The 23,195-nt window shown below is 34.0% G+C and overlaps 1 protein-coding gene across 1 annotated transcript in view; it reads left to right on the top strand.

The window, feature by feature from the left end:
• The first annotated feature begins 374 nt into the window (after window positions 1-374).
• The window catches only part of LOC148953877 (omega-amidase NIT2-like), a 60,189-nt gene continuing 37,368 nt past the window's right edge, over window positions 375-23,195 (top strand). The window contains exons 1-3 of the mRNA XM_089085670.1: window positions 375-513; window positions 16,763-16,909; window positions 19,315-19,499. Coding sequence (XP_088941796.1) covers window positions 480-513; window positions 16,763-16,909; window positions 19,315-19,499 — 366 coding nt within the window. The 5' untranslated portion in view covers window positions 375-479. The remainder of the gene's footprint in view (window positions 514-16,762; window positions 16,910-19,314; window positions 19,500-23,195) is intronic.

The raw sequence follows: 23,195 nt of genomic DNA, 5'->3' as shown, positions 1-23,195 counted from the left end.
GTCTTTCATGCATCATGTTTGCCTCTTTAGGGGCAACCTAGTAAAGAACGAACCCTAGCCAGTTGTAACTGAAGATTTAAAACCCCGTCTTGAAAAATTATAAATTAAGAAAGCTGTTCTTTCCTAAAACATGGAGTGACACAAAACCGAATTAGAAAAAATCCTGACACAAAACCGGATTAGAAAACTTGAAGCAAAACTGGTTTGTAAAAAATTTCACAAATGTACCATCATGTTATTGCATCACTCGATTATAGCATGAACAAGTGACGAAAATTCAAGTTTGTAATCTGTTTTTATATAAATATTTAGATTGTTAGGAAAATGTCACAAATTTCCCAATTATTTTGTAAAGATTATAATTTATCTTCAACTTTATTATACCTCTTATCCTTGTGAATCTAAATAAAACTAAACAAGCGCGGAGCTTTTTCACATTCAGTTTCAATTCACCAGAAAGTCGTAAGGTCTTTTTGTGAATGTGTGAACAGCCTGAGAAATGCTCCTCAAACAGTAAGTTTTAATATAGCAAGGGAACATTTAAATCGACTATCTTTTTTACTCTTCTTTAATTTATGCAAAGTTTAAGAAATATAACTGAGGGGTCACCTGCTTTCCAAAATCGTTTACAACAGATGGGGTGCGTCACGTATGGTAGAAGTGTTATACTTGGCTTGCTAAGCTTATCACGAATTGCACGATGAGATGTGGTAGAAAACCCAGCACTCCGAGATGAGCACCTGGTGATGGAGAGGGGGAAACCCCATAGTCTAGTACAGGTCAGAGCCGGATGTAGGTTTTTACTTGGGAGGGGGAAAATGTATATTTTGCCTCCCCGTTTCACGCTGTAAACACTGTAAATATTACAATTTCCGCTTAGTGAAAATTGAATGGATTTTCTGGAAAAAATAAAGGTATGTATTTATTATATATATGGTATTTGCTCAAAGTGCTGGTTTTATCTACTCGCAGTTTATTTCTGCTGCTTTAGAATGATGCATATATTATTTACTGAAAAAAAAAATCTCTCTCTAATATGGTCAAAGACCTAAGCCTAGTTAAATGGCAGTAAATTAGGCCTTAGCTAATAGACCGTGGTTCGTAACATTAGTGAAATATATATCTACGCATTGCAAATAAAATATAGAAATATCAAAATCATGAATGCATTTGTTCTTCTTTTTTACAAATTTAAAATTGTTTTCAGGAATGAATAAGGATACAAATACTAATTGAAATGCTACAATTTTTTTGTTTTAAAGTATCTACGCATTGCAAATGAAATATAGAAATATCAAAATCATGGATGCATCTGTTCTTCTTTTTTACAAATGTAAATTTGTTTTTCAGGAATGAACAAGGATACAAAAACTAATTGAAATGCTACATTTTTTTTGCTATAAAGTACGACTTTTCTGGCTTTTCTTTTGGTAAAACTAAAGTCGGGGCTTTGGTACGCTGGTCGGGCCCCGATAGATCTAAAGTTACAGTTCATTTGATGGTACCGTTGGAACGGCCAACTTATAAAAACCATTTTGGTGCTAAGACAATAGTTAAGAGTGTAGATGAAAGAAAACTGGGAATAAATGCTTGTTGACGTACTGACCCCCCCCCCCCTAAGAGACAAAAGTATAAGTTTAGAACAATGAAATGTTAATGTATTCTACAAAATATCCGTGGTTGCTCTAACCTAGAATAATCGCAGGAAAAAACTTCCTAGTGGCTTCTTCCCTCGGGATGGTCATGCCACTTACAAGGAAGACCCCACAACTGGTCTCTACATCTGAAAAATGTATTTTTTTTCTTTCTTTCTATTTATTTAGCAGAAAAAATTACAAGGCTCCCATTAAATATTTTAATTAAGATTAAATTTTTGTCTCCGCATTAAAAGAAAAAAAAAAAAAAAAAAAAAAAAAAAAACTCTTGCATCTCTCTCTCACGTATTCTCGTGAATTGGTGCCACTATTCTGAGCCAAATGAAAAATTGTTAGGACCCAAAATCTAAGGCATAAGAACACCAGAACAAGACACCAGGATACTGCGGAACCCAATTTTAGCTATATCCTTTATCTTTCAGCAAATCTGGTTTCCTTCTTCTTCTTTTTATCTCCGAGGTTCGAGACAACTTATTGCGCAAGTAAACCTCCGTAGGTTAACAAAACAGGTAGAGGCTTATATTTCTACTAGCATTGGTTTATGCTGTCGGTTTAACTCATTCACCTACTTCTACTACTAACAACTCACCGCAGCACCAAGCCACCTGAGGCCAACTCAGCTACATACGCTCTACCTCCACCCTAATCTATTCAAAGCCTCCCTCTTTCCACCCTCCCAGGAAGTTATCATTTCCCTTAAATTGTCAGTTTATTCACCAGTTTACCTTAAACTTATGATTTAAATTTCAATTCACAGATTTAAGAAAGTTTGACCCTCGGCATAATTGGTGCAACAAGAATCCGAAGCCGTCTTAAAAAGTTTATGCACAAATTATACAGAACAGATCCCACCTTTTAATTTTTGTAGCATTCTTATTGCCTCTCTTTTCCTTATTATTCTTTTTTTTCCTCCTTATTGTCCCTCCTTTCCTTACAAGACAATTAGACAAGTTCGCGCATGTAAACTTTAATTGCTTCAAATTTAAGAAAAAACATCCCGCCCCTAGATTTTGAATTTTTTTTGTGTTTGTGTGTGTATGTGTTAAAAAAAACAAAAGAATCTTTGCCTGCCTACATTTTTACTAATTGGTACCCCCTTAAAAAATTTGAAATTATTAAGAGGGGAACCTACCAAGGCTACCTAACTAGTTGGGCAGCAAACACCCTGCCCGTTCCATCGATCTGTCATTCCAGTACAAAAATAAGCCCTTAAAACAAAACGGGAGGGAAAGGCCAGAGGCTACTAAAAACGTGTAACTATTCTTAACAAAACACTCGGTTATTAAGAACACCCTAGATAGTCAATTATTTTGATCAAAAGCTTCCGTCAATGGATTGATTAAAGCATGATTTACCGTCTAGGAACCGACTGAGTCATTAAAACTTTCTATGAATCACCGTCAACACTTGAAACAAGCGTCAAATAGGTTCCTAGACGGTCAATCATGCTTTAATCAATCGATTGACGGAAGCTTTTGATCAAAATGATTCACCGTCTAGGGTGTCCTTTACAGTTTAGGTAATCTCAAGCTTTGAATTAGTTTTTTTCGGGAAGTATGTTTGTTGTAACTTTACTCTCTAGCTTGTTTTGCCATCCCTCTTTGCGTAACGCCCTCGATGCTTTACCCTCTTGCCCCCCTAGATCCAGTCCTGGTAAAGGCCTACCTGCTAAGCTTTAATTTTAGACCTGGATAGTCTGGTGCTCATTATTTTGATTCTCATTAGATTTTATTATAGTAAAATACAAACAGATTTGGATTGCTCAAAGAGCCTTGAAGTTTTCTTGTGGGGCCCTAAACACTATTTTTAGCGATAGCCCTTCAACCCATGCCTAGACGTTGGTGTTCTTGTTATGGGGTCGAGAAATAGAACATGTGGGGGTTTTCCAGTAACTGATGGTTCATGATAAATTATTAATGTAATATTAAAAATGGCTGTTTTGTAAAAACCGTAATTATTATTTATAGTCTTTTAAAAGATTTTGATGTTGCTCTTTGGGAGGGCTGTTTAATCAAAACTAAGGATTACAATTCCATAAACAAGATATTACGCAATGTGAACATAACCGAAAATTTTTGTGCTATGCAACATGACGTGAATTGTACAAGAGGCGAATCCAACTGAAAACTGGCTTATGCTTTTTCAACTTTTATTAGCCTGCAATCCATTGTTAAATTAAATAAAAAACAAGTTTTTTTAATTGAAAGTAAGGAGCCACATTAAAACTTAAAACGAACAGAAATTATTCCGTATGTGAAAGGGGCTGTCCCCTCCTCAACGCCTCGCTCTTTACGCTAAAGTTTTTATTGTTCTTAGAAACAGAGTTGTGAGAAGGAGTCAAACTTTAGCGTAAAGAGCGAGGCGTTGAGGAGGGGACAGTCCCTTTCATATACGGAATAATTTCTATTCGTTTTTAAGTTTTAATGTCGCTCCTTACTTCTCAGTTAAAAAACTTGTTTTTTATTTAATTTCCGAACGTTTTTAAATTAAAGCAGGTTTTGGTTTTGGCTCACCCTATATGAATAATTAAAACGAAATTTCAATATTAATTTTCCTTTTTTTTTGGCCAAATTGCTTTCTCGAAAGTTGTTTAATTTTATTTACGAACGTTTTTATTAGTAATAAATATACGTAACTTACGAATTAACTTACGTAACGAACTTCTATATTCGTATATTTTTATTACGTGTATTAGGCGGTTTCGCGCCCCCTAGTCATTACCTCGCTCTTTACGCTGAAGTTCGAATTTTTTCCCCATTCTTTAAAAATGACCTTTTAATCACAAAGACCGTTAGTTAGAATAAATAGCTCTTATGAAAGTACTAAAAAAAACTTTAGCGTAAAGAGCGAGATATTGACTAAGGGGTGAACCCAATCATACACGTAATACTTTTCGCTCATTTTAAGTTTGATGTTGAAAAGTTTTCAGCTGAAAAGTTTTTCAGTTGAAAACTTGTTTATTTTTATTGAATTTCTGATGGTTTTTTAAATAATGCTGGGAAATCCGGCGCCCCTTCATAGGAATGTCCCTTCACCCATGAAAACTTCCTCCGTGGAAAGATCCTCCCACATAAACCACGATCCCCCCCCCCCCCACTACCAGAAAAGATCTCGAAAAATCCAGAAACCTGAAAACGTCTGTATAATTCCCATAATAACCAATACTATATGTAAACATTTGGCAAAGTTCATACCTTGCAGCCCTTCCCCCGGGGACTGTGGGGGATTAAGACATCCTCCAAGACTTAGTTATTATATTTTTCGACGATGATGAACAAAATGGCTATCTCAAAATTTTGATTGGGTGACTTTGGGAAAAAAATGAGTGTGGGAGGGGGCCTTGTTGCGCTCCATTTTTTTGTCACTTAAAGAGAGCACTAGCGCTTTTAATATCCGTTCGAATGAGCCCTCCTGCGATATTCTAGGACAACTGTGTCGATACGATCATCCCTGGGGAAAAAAGCAAACAAAAAAAAAACCAAATAAACACGCATCTGTAATCTTTCTTCTGGCAAAAAAATACCAAAATTCCATATTTTTGCAGATAAGACCTTGAAACCTCTACAGTAGGGTTCTCTAATACGCTGAATCTGATGGTGTGCTTTTAGTTAAGGTTCTATGGCGTTTAGGGGGTGTCTCTTCCTACTTTTCAAAGATAAGGCATTTTCTCAGGCGCGTAATATTTAATGGGTAAGACTAAACTTGATGAAACTTATATATTTAAAATCAGCCTAAAAGTCCGATTCTTTTGATGTATCTATTAGTATCAAAATTCCTTTTTTTAGAGTTTCGGTTATTATTGATCCGGGTCGCTCCTTACTTGCAGTTCGTTACCACGAACTGTTTGATAAGGTTTGTTTCAGACATTCAAGATGCCAGTTTTAAATCATTTTTATATCACATTTTTATGTCAAATCGGCTTTGATATCATAATCAGTGCTTCCAGTATCCCCGAATTTTTCGAAATTTCCCCAAATTTTTCCAGAAGGGTTGTTGAAAAAAAAACGGGAGACAAATCAGTGCTACCGATGCAAAGAAGTGATTTTCCTTGTCGTTCAAGGAGGGGGACTAATTTACCTTACCAAAGTTTTCGACCATGTTGATTCCGATGGTACACTTTTCATTTTTCTCTGACTCCATTTTCGAGGGGCTTCAGTTTTTTTTTCGAAATCACCATAAATATCTTTTCGTAATGAACTTTTACTTTTAAGACAAACCGGGGATCGAGGAGGGGCATGATAATCCTTACTTTCAGTTAAAAACTTGTTTTGTTTACTTTTTAATTTCTGTTGGTTTTTTTAAACGATGTCCTAAGTCTTAAGTCCAAGTCATAACTAAGATATGATGTGGGCTACCGGCTTGGGCGTATCCAGGATTTTGTTTGGAGGGGGGAGGGGGTAAAAAAACTTTAAGAAATGCATCAAAAATTTGTTTATATTCCTTTTCTCACTTTTTTGCGAGTCGGACAAATATTTTGGGGTAGGTGAGTTCAAACCCCCTTAAATACCTTTAAGAAATTCAAGCAGTTCATGGTAACGAGCTTAAAGAAAGGAGCGACCCGGCTAAATAGTGACCAAAAGTCTAGAAAACGGTATCCTGATACTAATAGATGCACCAGAATAATCTGATTATTATTTTGATTTCAAATATATAAGTTTTATCAAATTTAGTCTTACCCATCAAAAATTACGTGCCTGAGAAAATTTGACTGATTTTCGAAAAATGAGAGAAAGACCCCCTAAAAATTATAGAACCTTGATGAAAATCACACCATCATATTCAGCGTATCAGAGAACCCTACTGTAGAGGTTTCAAGCACCTGTCTACAAAAAGGTGGAATTTTGTATATTTTGCCAGAAGAGAGATCACGGGTGTTTTTATTTGTTTTTTTGTTGTTGTTTTTTTTTCAGGGGTGATCGTATCGACAAAGTGGTCCTAGAATATTGTAGGAGGGCTCATTGGAACGGAAATTAAAAGTTCTAGTGCGCTTTTTAAGTCACCAAAAAATGGAGGGCAACTAGGCCCCCTCCCACGCTCATTTTTATCCCAAAGTCATCCGATCAAAATTTTGAGATAGCCATTTTGTTCAGCATGGTCGAAAATATGATAACAATGTCTTTTAGGATGACATAATCCCCCGAAGTCCCCGGGGGGACGGCTGAAAGTTATGAACTTTACCCACTGTTAACATATAGTCTTGGTTATTGGGAAGTATACAGACGTTTTCAGGGGGAAATTTTTTCTGGTAGGTGGGGGGGGTTCTGGGGTTATATGGGAGGATCTTTCCATGGAGGAAGTTTTCATGGGGAAAGGGATATTGCTATGAAGGGGGCGCCGGATTTCCCAGCATTATTTAAGAAAAAGATCAGAAATTAAATTTTAAAAGAACAAGTTTTTCAACTGAAAGTAAGGAGCAACATCAAAACATAAAACGAACAGAAATTATTACGTATATTATTGTTTTCACCCCCTAGTCAATACCTCACACTTTAATCCAAAGATATTTTAGTACTTTCATGAGAGCTATTTATTCTAATTAACGGCCTTTGTAATTAAGGGGTTATTTTAAAGAATTGGAACACAATTCGAACTTTAGCTTAAAGAGCAAGGTATTGACTAGGGGGCGAACCCCCTAATATAAGTATTAAAAATCTATGAATATAGAAGTTCGTTATGTAAGTTAATTCGCAAGTTACGTATATTTATTACTAATAAAAACGTTCGTAAATAAAATTAAACAGGTTTCGAGAAAGCCACTTAACCAAATAAAAGTAAAATTAATATACAAATTTTGTTTTAATTATTTATGTACGGTGAGCCAAAATCAAAACCTGCATTAATTCCTGCAAAAAACCTGCAATAAAAGTGTTTTTTAACTGAAAGTAAGGAACGACGTTAACATTTAAAACGAACAAAAACTATTTCGTATGTGAAAGGGGCTGTCCCCTCCCCAGCGCCTTGCTCTTTACGCTAAAGTTTGACTATTTCTCACAACTTAATTTTTTTAAAAAATAAAAAATTTTCGCGTAAAGAGCGTGGGGTTGAGGAGGGGACAGCCCCTTTCATATACGGAATAATTTCTATTCGTTTTAAATTCTAACATCGTTCCTTACTTTCAGGTAAAAAAAAACTTGTTTTTTTTATTTAATCAAACAGTTCGTGGTAACGAACTGTAAGTAAGGAGCGAACCGGCTCAATGGTAACCGAAACTCTAGAAAACGGTTTACCAATTGAAACTCTAGAAAATTGATACCAATAGATATATCAAAAGAATCAGATTTCAATGCTGATTTCAAATATATAACTTTTATCAAGTTTAGTGCTACCCATCAAAAGTTACGCGCCTGAGAAAATTTGGCTGATTTTCAAAAAAAGGGGGGAAAGACCCTCTAAAAGTTATAGAACCTTGAAGAAAATCACACCATCATATTCAGCTTATCAGATAACCCTACTTTAGAGGTTTAAAGCTCCTATCTAAAAAAATGTGTAATTTTTATTTTTTTGCCAGAATAAATATCACGTTTGGGTTTTTTTTTGTTTTTTTTTTTTTTTTTTTTTTCCCAGGGGTGATCGTATCGAACCATTTGTCCTATAAAATAGTGGGAGGGCTAATTTGAACGGAAATTAAAAGTTATATTTCCCTTTTTAAGTGACCAAAAAAATGGAGGGCAACTGGGCCCCCTCCCACGCTCATTTTTTTCCCAAAGTCACCCGATCAAAATTTTGAGATAGCCATTTTGTTCAGCATGGTCGAAAATATGATAAATATGTCTTTTAGGATGACTTAATCCCCCGAAGTACCCAGAGGGAGGGCTAAAAGTTATGAACTTTACCCAATGTTAACATATAGTATTGGTTATTCGGAATTATACAGAAGTTTTCAGGTGGTTTTTGTTCGGGTAGTGGGAGGAAGGGTGGGTCGGGAGTATGGTGGATAATCGGGTTGGGAAGGAAGATTTCATGGGGGAAAGGACATTGCCATGAAGGGAAAACCGGAATTGCACGCCTTATGTATTGTTAATTCGGACGTATACAACCATATTCAGGCAGGATTTTTTCTGAAGGGGGGGTAGAGGAGGGGGTTACTCTGGAGAATATTTCCGTAGAGGATGTTTCTTTGGGGTAAGGGACATTTCTATGAAGGGGGCGCCGGATTTCCGAGCATTATTTAAAAAACGATCAGAAATTAAATAAAAAATACAAGTTTTTTCAACTGAAATGTTAGAAGGAATATTAAAACTTAAAACGAACAGAAATTATAACGTATGTGAGGGGGTTCTCTCCCAAGTCAATATCTTGCTATTTACGCTACAGTATTTTTTAGTGCTTTCAAAAGAGCGATCTATTCTAATTAAACGGCCTGTGTGATTCAGGGGTTTGTGAATAAGAAATTTTTTTTACTTTTAAATTAAAAAGCGTCGTATTGACTAAGGAGAGAACCCCCTCATATACGTAATAACATATACGTAATAAAAAAACAATAAAAAAACAAGCGATACGGCTCAATAGTAATCGAAACTTTTAAAAACGGAATTGCAATGTCAGCAAAAGTATCAAAAGAATGTGTTTATAATGCTGATGCTGAATATATAAATTTTATTAAGTTTAGTATTGCTCATCAAAGGCTACGAGCCTGAGAAAATTTACTCGATTTTTTAAAGAGGGGGGAAGCATCCCCTACAAGTGAAAGAATTTTAATGAAAATCACACCGTCAGATTCAGCGTATCAGAAAACCCTATTACATAGGTTTCAAGCTCATATCTGCAAAAATCTGCAACTTTGCATTTTTTGCCAGGAGAAAAATATACGAATATAGAATTTAGTTACGTAAGTTAATTTGTAAAGACATCCATTTAGCAAAAGAAAAGTAAAATTTTTATGCAAATAAAAGCTGCATTAACTAAAAACGATCAGAAATTAAATATAAAAAAAACAAGTTTCTAAAACTGAAAGTAAGGAGCGACATTAAAACTTAAAACGAACAGAAATTATTCCCTATATGAAAGGGGCTGTCCCCTCCTCAACGCCTCGATCTTTACGCTAAAGTTTGACTCTGTCTCACAACTTTATTTTTTAAAACAATAAAAAAATTTAGCGTAAAGAGCGAGGCGTTGAGGAGGGAAAAAAAACAAAAACAAAAAAAACAACAGATAAACACGCATCCGTGATCTTTCTTCTGGCAAAAACAACAAGTTTCCACAGAGGTTTCTTTGATACGCTGAATCTGATGATTTGATTTTCACTGATTCCATGATATTATGGGGTAGTTTTCCACTTTTTTCGAAAATAAGACACATTTTCTCAGACTCGTAATTTTGGATAGGTAGCCTAACACTTAACTTGATGAAACTTATATATTTTAAGTCAGCATAAACTCCGATTCTTTTGAGGTATCTATTAGCATCAAAATTTTCAAATTTTTTAGAGTCTCAGTTACTATTGAGCCGGATTGCTCCTTGCTTACAATTTACCTATTCTTGCTTTTGTCGACTTTTACCCTATTTCCCTGATACATTACTCCTCAGAAAACAAATTGTAGTGTATTTTGTTGATAAAGCATACCTATCTTAAAGAGTAAAATGACCGCATCCCCTCCCCCCAGAAAAAATGTTGAAAATTCGAACGCTTATAAAACTATATTTCTTAGATACTTGTGTTAATTCTGAATTGTGTTTAAAACTCTTTTGAGTCTCCATTTGCCGCATTTTGAAAACAATTACCTTGTATTTGAAGATTAAGTATCTTTAATTTATTTGCCCTGTCCTGAGCAAATCAAAAAAGTCTGTCAATTCTACCTCTGCTCCATCCTCCTGTGAAATGTGAAAATAAGCTTTCTAATATCGTCTAAAAAATTTTAAGCGAACTTTAAGAGCTTTAAAGCTCCTATCTTGTATGTGTACATTCGATTTTGCAAATTTATTTGCGCTTTCCTGAGCAGTTAAAAAAAATGCGTCAACTGTTTTTGCACTAGCCTCCTGTGAAATATGAAAATAAATTTCCTAGAAATCGTCTGAAAAATTTTAATCTAACCTTCTATTGTTTTGATGGTGGATAGAATTCATTAGTCTTTAAAGCTCTTGTCATTCGATTTTGGAAATTCATTGGCACTTTCCTGAGCAGATTATAAAGAGCTGTGTCAATTCTGTGTTTGCACCATCTTCCCGTTAATTGGGAAAATTACTTTCCTAAAAATTTTCTGAAATATTTTAAGCGAGCTTCAGTGGTTTTGGTTCTAAGCTAGGCTTTGCTGGGCTTCAGAGCTCCCTGAAATCCTAGTTCTAAGTAGTAACTTGTTCGACAAAGTTCAAATAAAATTTAGACAAAAGGATATTGAGCATTGTTCCGAAAACTAAACAGGGTTTTAATTACGCACAATTTCTGGAATCCTAGAGTTTATGGGACACTAACAGGGTTTTAATTACGCACAATTTCTGGAATCCTAGAGTCTTCTGGGATTTCTTAAATTTCATATTTTAGATGACATGCGCTAATCTGTCCATCTGACACAAGGCACATCTTATTTCCTTACGCATCGGAGGGCTCAATATTTTGCAAAGTAGACGCACTTCATCTTAATATCTTCTTATTGAAGAAGAAATCACGGGGGGGGGGGGGTCAAAGTATGGCTGAATACACATTGACCCAATTACTATCCCTTTGAATGCTGCTCATTATTTCAGACAAATGGCTATTACTTTAAAATGTCAGATACGGCTTCTAAACTTCCAAAGGGCAGAAAATCACTCGATAGTTATATATTGTAGCGGCAACGCTCAATAATTATGCTATTTAAAACTCGAGAATAAACGAGTTTTTTTTTCTTTCTGCTAGTAAGAGATTAAATAAAAAACAATTTTTTTAACTTAAAGTAAAGAACAATATTAAAGATTAAAACGGACAGAAATTATTCCGTATATGAAAGGGGCTGTCCCCTCCTCAACGCCCCGCTCTTTACGCTAAAGTTTGACTATTTCTCACAACTTAATTTTTTTAAACAATAAAAAATTTTAGCGGAAAGAGCGAGGTGTTGAGGAGGGGGCAGCCTGTTTTCGTATACGGAATAATTTCTGTTCGTTTTAAGTTTTAATGTTTCTTACTTTCATTTAATAAAAAATGTTTTTTTATTTAATTTCTGAACGTTTTTGAATTAATACAGGTTTTGATTTTGGCTCACCGTACATGAATAATTAAAACGAAATTTGCGCATTAATTTTACTTTTTTTTGGTTAAATGGCTTTCTCGTTTAATTTTATTTACGAACGTTTTTATTAGTAATAAATATACGTAACTTACGAATTAACTTCCGTAACGGAATTCTATATTCATATATTTTCAATGCGTATATTATTGGGTTCACCTCCTAGTCAATACCTCGCTCTTTACGCTAAATCTCAAATTTTGTTCCAATCCTTTAAAAATGAGCCCTTAATCACAAAGGCCGCTAATTAGATTAATAGCTCTTATGAAAGTACTAAAAAAACTTTAGCGTAAAGAGCGAGGTATTGACTAAGAGGCGAACCCGATCATATACGTAATAATTTCTGTTCGTTTTAAGTTTTGATGTTGCTCCTTACTTTCAGTTGAAAAACTTTTTTTATTTAATTTGTGATCGTTTTTTCAAATAATGCTGGGAAATCCGGAGCCCCCTTCATAGCAATGTCCCTTCCCCCATGAAAACTTTCTTCGTGAAAAGATCCTCCCACGTAAACCCCGACACACTCCCCCCCTACTAAAATCAAAAATCCCCCCTTAAAACGTCTGTATACTTCCCAATAACCAATACTATATGTAAACATTGGGCAAAGTTCATATTTTGTAGCCCTTCCGCCGGGGACTGTGGTGAATTAAGTCATCCTCAAAGCCATAGTTATTATATTTTTCAACAATGTTGAACAAAATGGCTATCTCAAAATTTTGATCTGGTTACTGTGGGAAAAAATGAGCACGGGAGGGGCCTCGTTACCCTGCATTTTTTTGGTCACTTACAAAGGGCACTAAAAATTTTAATTTCCGTTCAAATGAACCCTCCCACGATACTCTAGGACCATTAGGTCGATACGATCACCCCTGAGGAAAAAAAAACAAATAAACTCGCATCGGGGATCTTTCTTCTGGCAAAAAAATACGAAATTCCACATTTTTGCAGATAGGAGCTTGAAACCTCTACAGTAAGGTTCTCTTGTAAGCTGAATCTGATGATGTGATTTTCATTAAGGTTATATGACTCTTAGGGGGTGTTTGCCTTTTTTTCGAAAATCAGGCAAATTTTTCCAGGCGCGTAACTTTTGATGGGTAGAACTAAACGTGATGAAACTTTTGTATTTGAAATTAGCATAAAAATCTGATTCTTTTGATATATTTATTGATATCAAAATTTTGGTTTTTAGAGTCTCGGTTACTATTGAGCCGGGTCGCTCCTTACTTACAGTTCGTTACCACGAACCTGTTTGACAATTAGCTTACGCTCAGTGCGAAAAAAGTCGTGGGTGATCGAATACATTGAACTTGTATAATTTGGGCTGTATATTTTCACATTAGGGGGGGGGGTAAAGTATTTGGACAGTAGATAATTTCGGAGACCACACTGCCTTTCCATGACGATAAAATAAAAGTTCAAAATAAGGATATAGGGATATAGGAAATAGGATATATAGGGATAAAATCCTTTTTAATAGATAGTGTATAATAAATTTCACAAAAAATACCCGATATTTCAGTTTTACTACTGATGACGGTCACTGCATATGTGACCGAAATATCCGGTATTTTTTGTGAAATTTATTATACACTGTCTATTAAAAAGGATTTTATCCCTATTTTGAACTTTTATTTTATCGTATTTGGACAGGGTGAAGTTAGAAACCCATTCTTACTTTACAATATGCAGAACGATTGTAGTTAACACATTTTGCAAACAGACTCGCTATATTGTACTCCCACCCCACTTATGTCCAGATATATAGCCCAAATTTGTTTCTAAAGTATTACATTTTTTTGTATTTTTCATTTGGATTTAACTTAACTTTAGTTCTTGAGTGTTACCGCTATAATGTAGCTTCTTGAATGTTGATATTTTTCATTAGGATTTAACCTGATTTTACTTCTTGAGTGTTGCCGCTATAATGCATAAGTACCAATCACTCTTTGAACTATTAATTTTAACCATATTATGAATTAAAAGAATTATGTTTAAATTTAAGAAAATCTAAAATAAAAGTGAAAAACTTACATCCAAAATTCTTTATACCTATTCCTCGTACAGCGCGGGATTGAACCTGCTTACCTTAAAGCTTTCGGTGACAGGTTTATCCATTACGCTAGCACGAGGTATTATAACCTATAAATTGAAAAGCTGATGATAATTGAAAAATATATAATTTGCTATCAATTATCACTTCATGGTCTTGTGTTGGTCCAAAGCTTCACCAAAATGAAAAAATTAAATATCGAATATCAAGCTATATCTTCCTCGTGCTGCGCGGGATAGAACCTGGTTACCTTCGTGCTCCAGTTCACAGGTTTTCCGCTACCCCATCACGAGGTATTTGTAAATTGAAAATATGATGCTACTTGGAAAAATTTATAATTTGCTGTCAATTATGTCTTATGATGCGTGTTGGTCCAAAGCTTCACTTGCATGAACGGAGAGTAAACAGTCCGACAATGTTGTCATTAAACTCAGTTTAGATCCCTTCGTAAATAGCTCAGCAAACCGTTAATGGCAATTATTTCAGGTGTTAGAATATGTCAGACGCGACCTCTAAGAATAACAGCGACGAATTGTCAGTTTTATTATTGTTTAATATGCTTTTTTACAAATAGTTCTTTTGTACTAATATTCACACTGCATTAAATCTCTCGATGATGGCATATGCATCCGTGAGTGAAGATAACGAAAAAAAGCAACAACAAAAATTATTTGCTGTTGCATTATGCGGACACCGCTAAATACTGTATCAAGGAAACGAGAGACGAAACCCGCCAAACGGGTTATTTGCAAGAGGCCGCTATAGAGAAATAGAATGCAAAGCGTGGTTTTCGTTGCGTTTACGATATTTAAACTTTTGTTTTTTGGGGTTTAGGTACCTAGGTTACGTATTTAATACATGCTGTTTTACCCCCATCCCCTAATGTGCAAATATGTAGCCCAAGTTTGTTTCTAAACTATAATATATTCATCCTATTTTGTTTTATTTCATTAGCATTAACCAAACTTGACTTCTTTCGTGGTGTTCGTTAATGCAACGGTAGGCTACCAAAAATGTTAGCAAGGAAATTAACAATTTGTATTATGTGTCCCATTTTTATTTTGGATAAATTAAGGGAAATCCATGGAAAATTCGGGGATAGTTTAAGCATTGCTGATGATTTTGATTTTTTGCTACTATTTCCAAATTTCTCTGAAAAAAAATTTTGTTCTCCGAAATCTCCATGAAAGATAATGTTAACGGAAGTTAACAATTCATACTATGTCTTAATTTCTTTTGAAGAAATTAGGGAAACCCCGGAAAAATTTGCCAATAGTTGAAGCATTGCTCATAATTTCGATTTTGTTTTCTCTCTTTTTTTGTACACGAGATAAAAAAGCATATAAAGCTTAAAAATTCCAAAATAAGTGAGACTAGCTGATCAGGCATACTCAGTTAAAGAAGGTGGTTTTTAGTTTTACAGAAAACAAAAAGCCGCCATCTATTTTCCCGAAAATCTTAGAAAAACCTTTTAGCTTATCCCGTTTTGCGCCAGAGATGTTGCATCACAATTTCGATTTTGTTTTCTCTCTTTTTTTGTACACGAGATAAAAAAGCATATAAAGCTTAAAAATTCCAAAATAAGTGAGACTAGAACTCTTAATCTCTTGCTAACTATAGGCAAGATTGATCCTCACTCAAGTTGGGTCTTTGGTTTCCGAGTCAGTGCTCTTTGGGATTTAGAGTCGGGTCAGTAGTGTACTAATTTCGGAACTTGGAGGCATCTAAAGTCGGCACCGGGGCTTACTAGCTCTGGTACCCAAGTAATACCACTAAATAAAGTTTTTATTCAAACAATATTTTTCTTTCAGTTTGGTTCCAAGCAGTGGCCTAAATTCACAAAGATGCAAGGGGAAGGAAATTTTTCGTTTTTTTTTAAATGAAGATAAAAAAAGATATTCTCTGAAATTTTGAAAGCAGCGCTGGAGATTTTTGGGAAAAAATCAGAATGTAAAAAATGTAGTTACCATAACATAGGAAGGAGATGAGAGAAATTGTGATCCCTCCTTCCCCAGTTAGTGCAACTAATCCGAGTGGTGAGGTTTCTTGGAAATTGACCCTGCAATTTCTTTTGGTTAGAGCAACTATGAATGCTTTGTAGCAGATATGAATATTTTATTCTTATGACTTTTCACTTTTGGATCCTGTGGAGGGGTGGGGCTTGTTTAAAGGCGTTCCATCAGTAAATATTAGCTTCCAGGTTCCTTCCATCTACATCATTGACTGTGTTTTCCCAGCAAAACTGTTTAGTTGTATCTGACAAAATTTGACCTATCAAACTGGACTAAAATATTTGAGCTCTTCAACCCACCTTCAGCTATTGCCAGCCCGATCATAAGAATCCTATTGACAGACGTAAAACTGTGCTCCAAAGCTAAAAAGAATTTTCCATATATAATGGCTTACCAAACCTTTAGTACTGAGGGATATCTTAAATCAAATACTTTTCCCCTTATTTCAATCAGTATTTGAATAAAAACCGATTCTGGAAGTATTTGATGTTCGACACAGTTTTTTTTATGGATTTGTTACTTTATCATATCATATTGTTGGTTTGATTACATTTGTGACAGATCTGCCGTAACGTATGCTAATTTGGTTGATATAGATTCATTGATAACAAATTTTTACCACTGAATTTATAAAATATCGCGAATATAATTTCAATCTTGTTAATCGTTTCCAAGGAATTCAAGATTGTCTGCATAATCGTAGATAGGCTTTACTTATCTTTCCATCGTAACTTATCTTTGCATGTAATACCACAAGAATGCAACCCTGTTTCACACCGAAATCTAGTGTTAAAGGTCCCTTCTCGGTTTTTTTTCCAAATGATTTTAGCACTTACGATTTTCTAGGTTTCAAATTTGCTGCTATACAGATTGGCGCTGGCACAGACAAAGCATTGAATTTACAACGTGCTGCATCTCTTGTTGCGAAGGCAGCTAAGGATGGTGCTAAAGTAGTCTCGCTTCCAGAATGTTTTAATTCCCCTTATGGCACAGGTAGTTATTTTCTTAAAAAAAATTTGCTATCCCTTCCACGAACACAGTGGAACCCCGTTAGCTTACCTGTCATAGAGATTACAAGAAACTTCGAAGCAATGCGTAGTCAATTGAGACGGGTGATGCTTAAAAAGTATGGATTATCGGAAATCGAGCTATGGAAAATACCACCACTTTGAATCGACACATGTTTGATATAGGTCAACATGAAGTTAAAAGTTATAACCAACAGATATTAAATATTTCAAAGTATGAATTAAACCATATTCTTAAACCGTAATCATATTTTTTGAGGCACCGGCGATCTTATAAGATGTCAGTTGTCCAACTTTATATACGAAATATCAAGAATAAGGATTTCTCAATGAAGGCACCCGAAAAAAATATTTTTCAATATCTAAAGTGGGAGAAGAGGGAAAAATTAGTGAGGTACCAACCCCTCTATCTTACTAGGGGGACAAACTTGATGCACCCATAATAGTTACTGCATCAAATTCGTCGTTCTTGACGACCCAGGAAGGAAGGTTTTACTTTTCCTGATAATTTATATGATTTTACAGACTTCTTACGATTCGCTGTTTGTTTATATGCTAAAATTGCTACTTACTTTCCCATGGATGAATTCTTAATAAGTGAGACTACAGGATTTGAAGAATATGGGTTAAAAGACGCTACTTGGAAGCAGATTCTCAATTATGAGATAATTTTGATTTCAACAAGGTACAAAATGTTCGTATTTCTACTAAATTGATGCATAAAGAATCATTTTTCAAATCAATTATCCAGAAACCTTGGCTCTTTTCCCCGAGCGTTGTGATTCTCGGGTCATTTGTCTCTTTTCCCCGATTCTTGGGTCATTTGGGTCCTTGCTGTCACCCAAACTTGTTTTACCATTAAAAAAAGAACCATAACTCTGCATTTCTGGTCAATTGGGTCCTATTCCAACTTCCAAATATCCTTCATTCTGACTTAAAAACTCAACGACCGCAACAAGTACACGGTTTTTAGAATGAAAACCCAGATTGACACCAGTTGTTATTCTAAAATGTATGTACCAACAGTTTGCTGGAGAACAATCATATTGTTTGCATGATTTTATCTGGTCTGATGAAGCTTGCTTCAAAATGTATGGCTATTTGAACAGGTATAATTATGGCCACTCGATAAATAAAAATCCACTTGTATCAATAAAGACCAAAATAAGCTATTCTTGCCTTATAGCTTGGAGTGTATCGTCGAGTAAAGGTATTAATGGACCCGTGAGTGTATAGAGCACCTTAAACATGCTTCGTGAAGTGGTTGTGCCACAAACACAAGCGAAAAATAACAGCTTAATTTATCTCTCAATAAGATTGCGTCCCACAACGTCATACTTCGAGAGTAAAATACCTCAAAGCCTGGTTCAAATATTTGTTTCGAGCCTAAATTAGGACAAGAACGGACAGCGCATTAATTTATGCTTAATTAATGGTCTATATTTTTTATTCTTACGACGCATATACTTAATATTTTAATGTGTAATAATTAAAATTTAATAATATATATATATATATATATATATATATATATATATATATATATATATATATATATATATATATATATATATATATATATATATATATATATATATATATATATATATATATATATATTGTCTTAAAATTATAATAAATATATTATAACAAATTTAGAATAAATTATTCTATAGTTGTAATAAATAATGTTTTTAATTAATATTGTGATTAATATTTGATATTTTAATGCATATAATTAGTTAATTAGCTACTAAAATAATTAACGATGCGTAACAGACTTTACGTAGTTTTTCAACAGCGCTGTTTTGGAAAAAAGGGGCGATAATGAATAACCATGAAGCTCAACTGATATGTAACCAGTGGATTTATTGGATAGGACGTTAAGAAACAAGTTCTGTGAAATAAATCCAAAACTTTGTTCATACTTAAATATTACGATCATAACATATCAATAAGAATTGGTCGAAATCAAGATTTAGGTTGTACTGCGCATTGGAGCATCTTGTCTTACTCTATATAGTTAGTAATTGTCCGTAACTCCAAGTCAGTCAATGCTCAGAAAACAATCGTGTGATATATTTTACAACGGTTACTTGAAGCGTTTATTCCTCCATCGTCAATTAGAGTCAATTCGCTGTCGATTTTCTAAATCAGAGCATTTTTTTTTCTGTTTTATACCTGCCCTCCTACAGCTAGTTTTAAAATGAACTGCTTATGTATACATTATAAATTTAGTGTGAACCGATTTTCAAGCAACTGTACATGCGATGAGACTAGAAAAAATATTTTGAAGACACGTTGCTATTTATTAAGTTTAAGCTAATGTGTAGACCAGGATTAATTTAAGTGCTACTGTTTTAATTTTAGAATATTTCAAATTATATGCCGAGAAAGTACCCGATGGGGAAAGTTGTAGAAGTCTAGCGAGTATGGCACGCCAGAATCAAATATATCTAATTGGAGGGTCTATCCCAGAGGCTGATGGAGATAATTTATATAATACTTGTACCATCTGGGGACCAGCTGGAGATCTAATTGGAAAACATAGAAAGGTATCCGTCAGTAATAAATCAAATTTTGAAGTGCTTTAAAAGCTATTCTTGTAAAATGGAATCACTGACTTAATGTCTTGTTTTAGAGACGAATTCATAGCAGCAGCAAAAAAAATAAATGTTCTTAGTCCTGGCAGTTACTGTATAAAAAAAAAATAAACTAAAAGTTGCACTGGGAATATATGCCGTGAGGGCAACCTTCATATTGCAATCACAACGGAAACTAAGATTGAAAGTGGCCCAAATTCTACAGGTCTGTCGACTCTTTAAACTGAAAAGCAAGATTTTGCTTCACTTATTGTTTCCCTTATTCCATTATTTTCCATCACTTTTTATGGACAATAGTGACCATTTTCTTTATTCATCTGTATATTGTGCCATTAGATAATGGAATAGGTTTTAATAAATAACTTTTTAATTAATTTTCTTCTTCAGAACCTATCAGGTGATTGTGTAAATAGAAAACTTGAAACGCAAAAGTGTTTGAAACGCTTGAAACTCTTGAAGATACGAGTTTTCAGTTTTCCTTGATGAGTGAGTTACGCCCCATTCCGCAATGGCTTGTTTGATGAAGTGGAATTTATAAACTTATATTTTTCAAAAAAAGGTCGAAATATCGAGAAACCAAAATAAAATTAAAAAATCTCCAACTTACACAGGATGGATTTTGAAAAAAAAATGTATTGTGGCTTAGCATACAGCGAAATAAATTCATAAATACATTCTAAGACCGCACTGGCTATAGATGACGTATGAAACAAAGAAGAGAAAACACAACAAAATGAGAAAAAATCAAATAGCAGAGAAAAACAAGGGTAGTTTCAGCCAGTTGAACAATATGAAGCGAAAATAACCAAATATTTGGACAAGGACCTCCGCCAAGTTGTGCTCACTGCTAAAGAAAAAATAAAAAATAAAATAAAATCTAGCCCTTCGAAGTAGACTTCACAAGAGACAAATAGACACTGAATCAAAACAAACCCGAATAAATGAAAGACACATTCACCAATTGGATTGTGATAAAATTATGTGCTTAGCAAATGATTTTTATTTGAATTATTTAATATTAAGTTATTATAAATTGGGCCTATGGAAATATTTCCAGTATATGGAAATGTTTCTCCATATATATATATATATATATATATATATATATATATATATATATATATATATATATATATATATATATAAAAAAAAAAAAAAAATATATATATATATATATATAATATATATATACATATATAATATATATATATATATATATATATATATATATATATATATATATATATATATATATATATATATATATATATATATATATATATATATATATATATATATATATATATATATAATTTAAAAATTCATTCTCAAAATCGACTAAAAAGTAGATTTTTTTCGAGAATCTACGAATATAAGTGAAAACGAGGGGCGAAAAACCGATTGGGCTTTACATAACCCGGTTTTTCTAACTCGTTTTCCTCAACTCACCGTCTTTATTTATCTATGCATTTAATACTTAGATCAACTTGATATATAAGTTATGTAAAACCCAAATCGTTTTGCGCCCCTCATTTTCATTTATATTCATAAATTCTCGAGGAAACAATTATTTTCAACATTTTAGTCCATTTTGAAACCAATTTTATTTATTAAATATTGTAGTTTTTGATTTTTCTATCAAAATGTATCTGTGAAACCTTTTGTTTGTTTTGGCTATTTTATATTTCAGCATCCTTTTCCCAGACATTTACAATTTTCCCACTAGTGTGGCTTTTTCAGACATTTCAACTGTTTTGATTAAAAAAGGCATTTTGATCCAATCCCAAAAGGCTGGAAAAGCACCCTGGGACATATGGTTCACTGAAAAAGTTATAGGCTGCCCTACAGTCGGTTTCAGCTACTTCAAAAGGCACGAGAACATTTAATGTACGATCGAATGAGCCCTCCTCCAAGTTTCAACGACCTTCTATTCTTGATTTGTAGACCAGAATATGATAATAATGTATTGGAGATAAAATACTGCTTTTCCAAAGTCAACACTACCGCATTGCCCGCAAGGTTTCTTCGACTGGAACTACTTCACTAATAGGTTTGAGGTTTCACCAATTTATGCACAGCATTGCATGTTTGGGCACCATCTATTAAGGGAGGTCATAGGATTTTGCTAAGCGGGGAAGGATGGGGCCGAAGCCCCTAAACAGCGAATGTTGAGGGGGCTGTAGCACCTTAATATTTAGGATTGACATATCTATTGTAGAAAACAGACAAAACGAAATAGTATTTTATGTAAAGTAAAACATAAAGCACTTTAGGGGGTTTTATAGTATACAAATTAAACATTTTTGTTCCTTATGCGTTCTTATGCTCTAAGCACAGTTCTGGTTTTGAATTATCCTACAAAAACATAGAAACATTATCAGTCGATTTATTTTCACTAATTATATAGATATATGTTGAATAGATCGTAACAGGAAGGTGCACAAAGGGATCTTGGGGCCTGCTTCCAAAATCCTAAGTTTTGCCGAATTTCTGGGCACGTCTTATTCAAGTATCTAATATTTTTTATTCTTATTGCCCCCACCCCCCACCCCCCCAAAAAATCCTACCCATATGCTTCAGCTTCACTATCAATTAGAAAAATTGCATATGAAAATACATACCATATACTATACATATATATATATATATATATATATATATATATATATATATATATATATATATATATATATATATATATATATATATATATATATATATATATATATATATATATATATATATATATATATATATATATGTATATATAATTATTAAATGCTTCCATGTAGATTACAAAATATTTATATTAAGAGGTAATACATTTCCATATATATAATATATGGAAATATATTACTGCAGGTTTTATCCATAAGCCCAATTTACAATAACTTAATATTAAATGATTCAAGTAATATTTTTCCTCTGTTTAAACTAAAACCACATGTCCGCATTTTTAATGAAAACCAAGTCTGTAGATAAGCTAAATCTACTGCTAAGCACTGTGTATAAATTTAGACAGTACAATCATTCCCTATATCAACCATTATTTGAAAAAAAACTACGTTTTCTAAAAAGTTAAAGAGGCTGAGTCACAAGTTCAACCCTTAAAACGTACAGGGATTAGGAGGTACAGTTGGGGGGCTGCCGCCCCCAAACCCCCCACTTTTGAAGCCTGTTTTGTTAAGGTTTTGTAAGTCCTGTAGCCTGCAATCAGTTGGTCTTACCAAGTTCATCACATTATAGCTTGTTATTGGTTAGGGGAAAATCTCCTGTAAAAAAAAAAGCAAACAGGCTCAGTACTGTTTCTAATCAAAGGGATGCAAAAGGATGTTCTTACGGCAAAAATTCAAGCAGACTTCGTTCGTGTTGCAAAGCATGTCTTTGCAAGGGAAAAAGCGGGGGTTGAGGGGGGCGGTAGACCCCCAAAACAAAAATCTTAACAAAAGAGGCTTCAAAAGGGGGGGGGGGTTTGGGGGGCGGCAGCCCCACAACTGTACCCACTAATCCCTGTACGTTTTAAGGGTCAAACTTGCGACTCAGCCTCTTTAACTTTTTAGAAGTCGTAGTTTTTTTCAAATAATTTCTGCACGTTTTTTGTACAATTTATTACTTATTATTGCTTGACTAACTGTTAGCTGATCGTGT

This window comes from Artemia sp. Qi Xiang Cuo, chromosome 3, assembly GCF_049724085.1.
Source record: "Artemia sp. Qi Xiang Cuo chromosome 3, ASM4972408v1, whole genome shotgun sequence".
Taxonomy (NCBI): domain Eukaryota; kingdom Metazoa; phylum Arthropoda; class Branchiopoda; order Anostraca; family Artemiidae; genus Artemia; species Artemia sp. Qi Xiang Cuo.
Note: the sequence above shows the minus strand (reverse complement) of the source record. Positions and strands in the feature narration are given on the sequence as shown.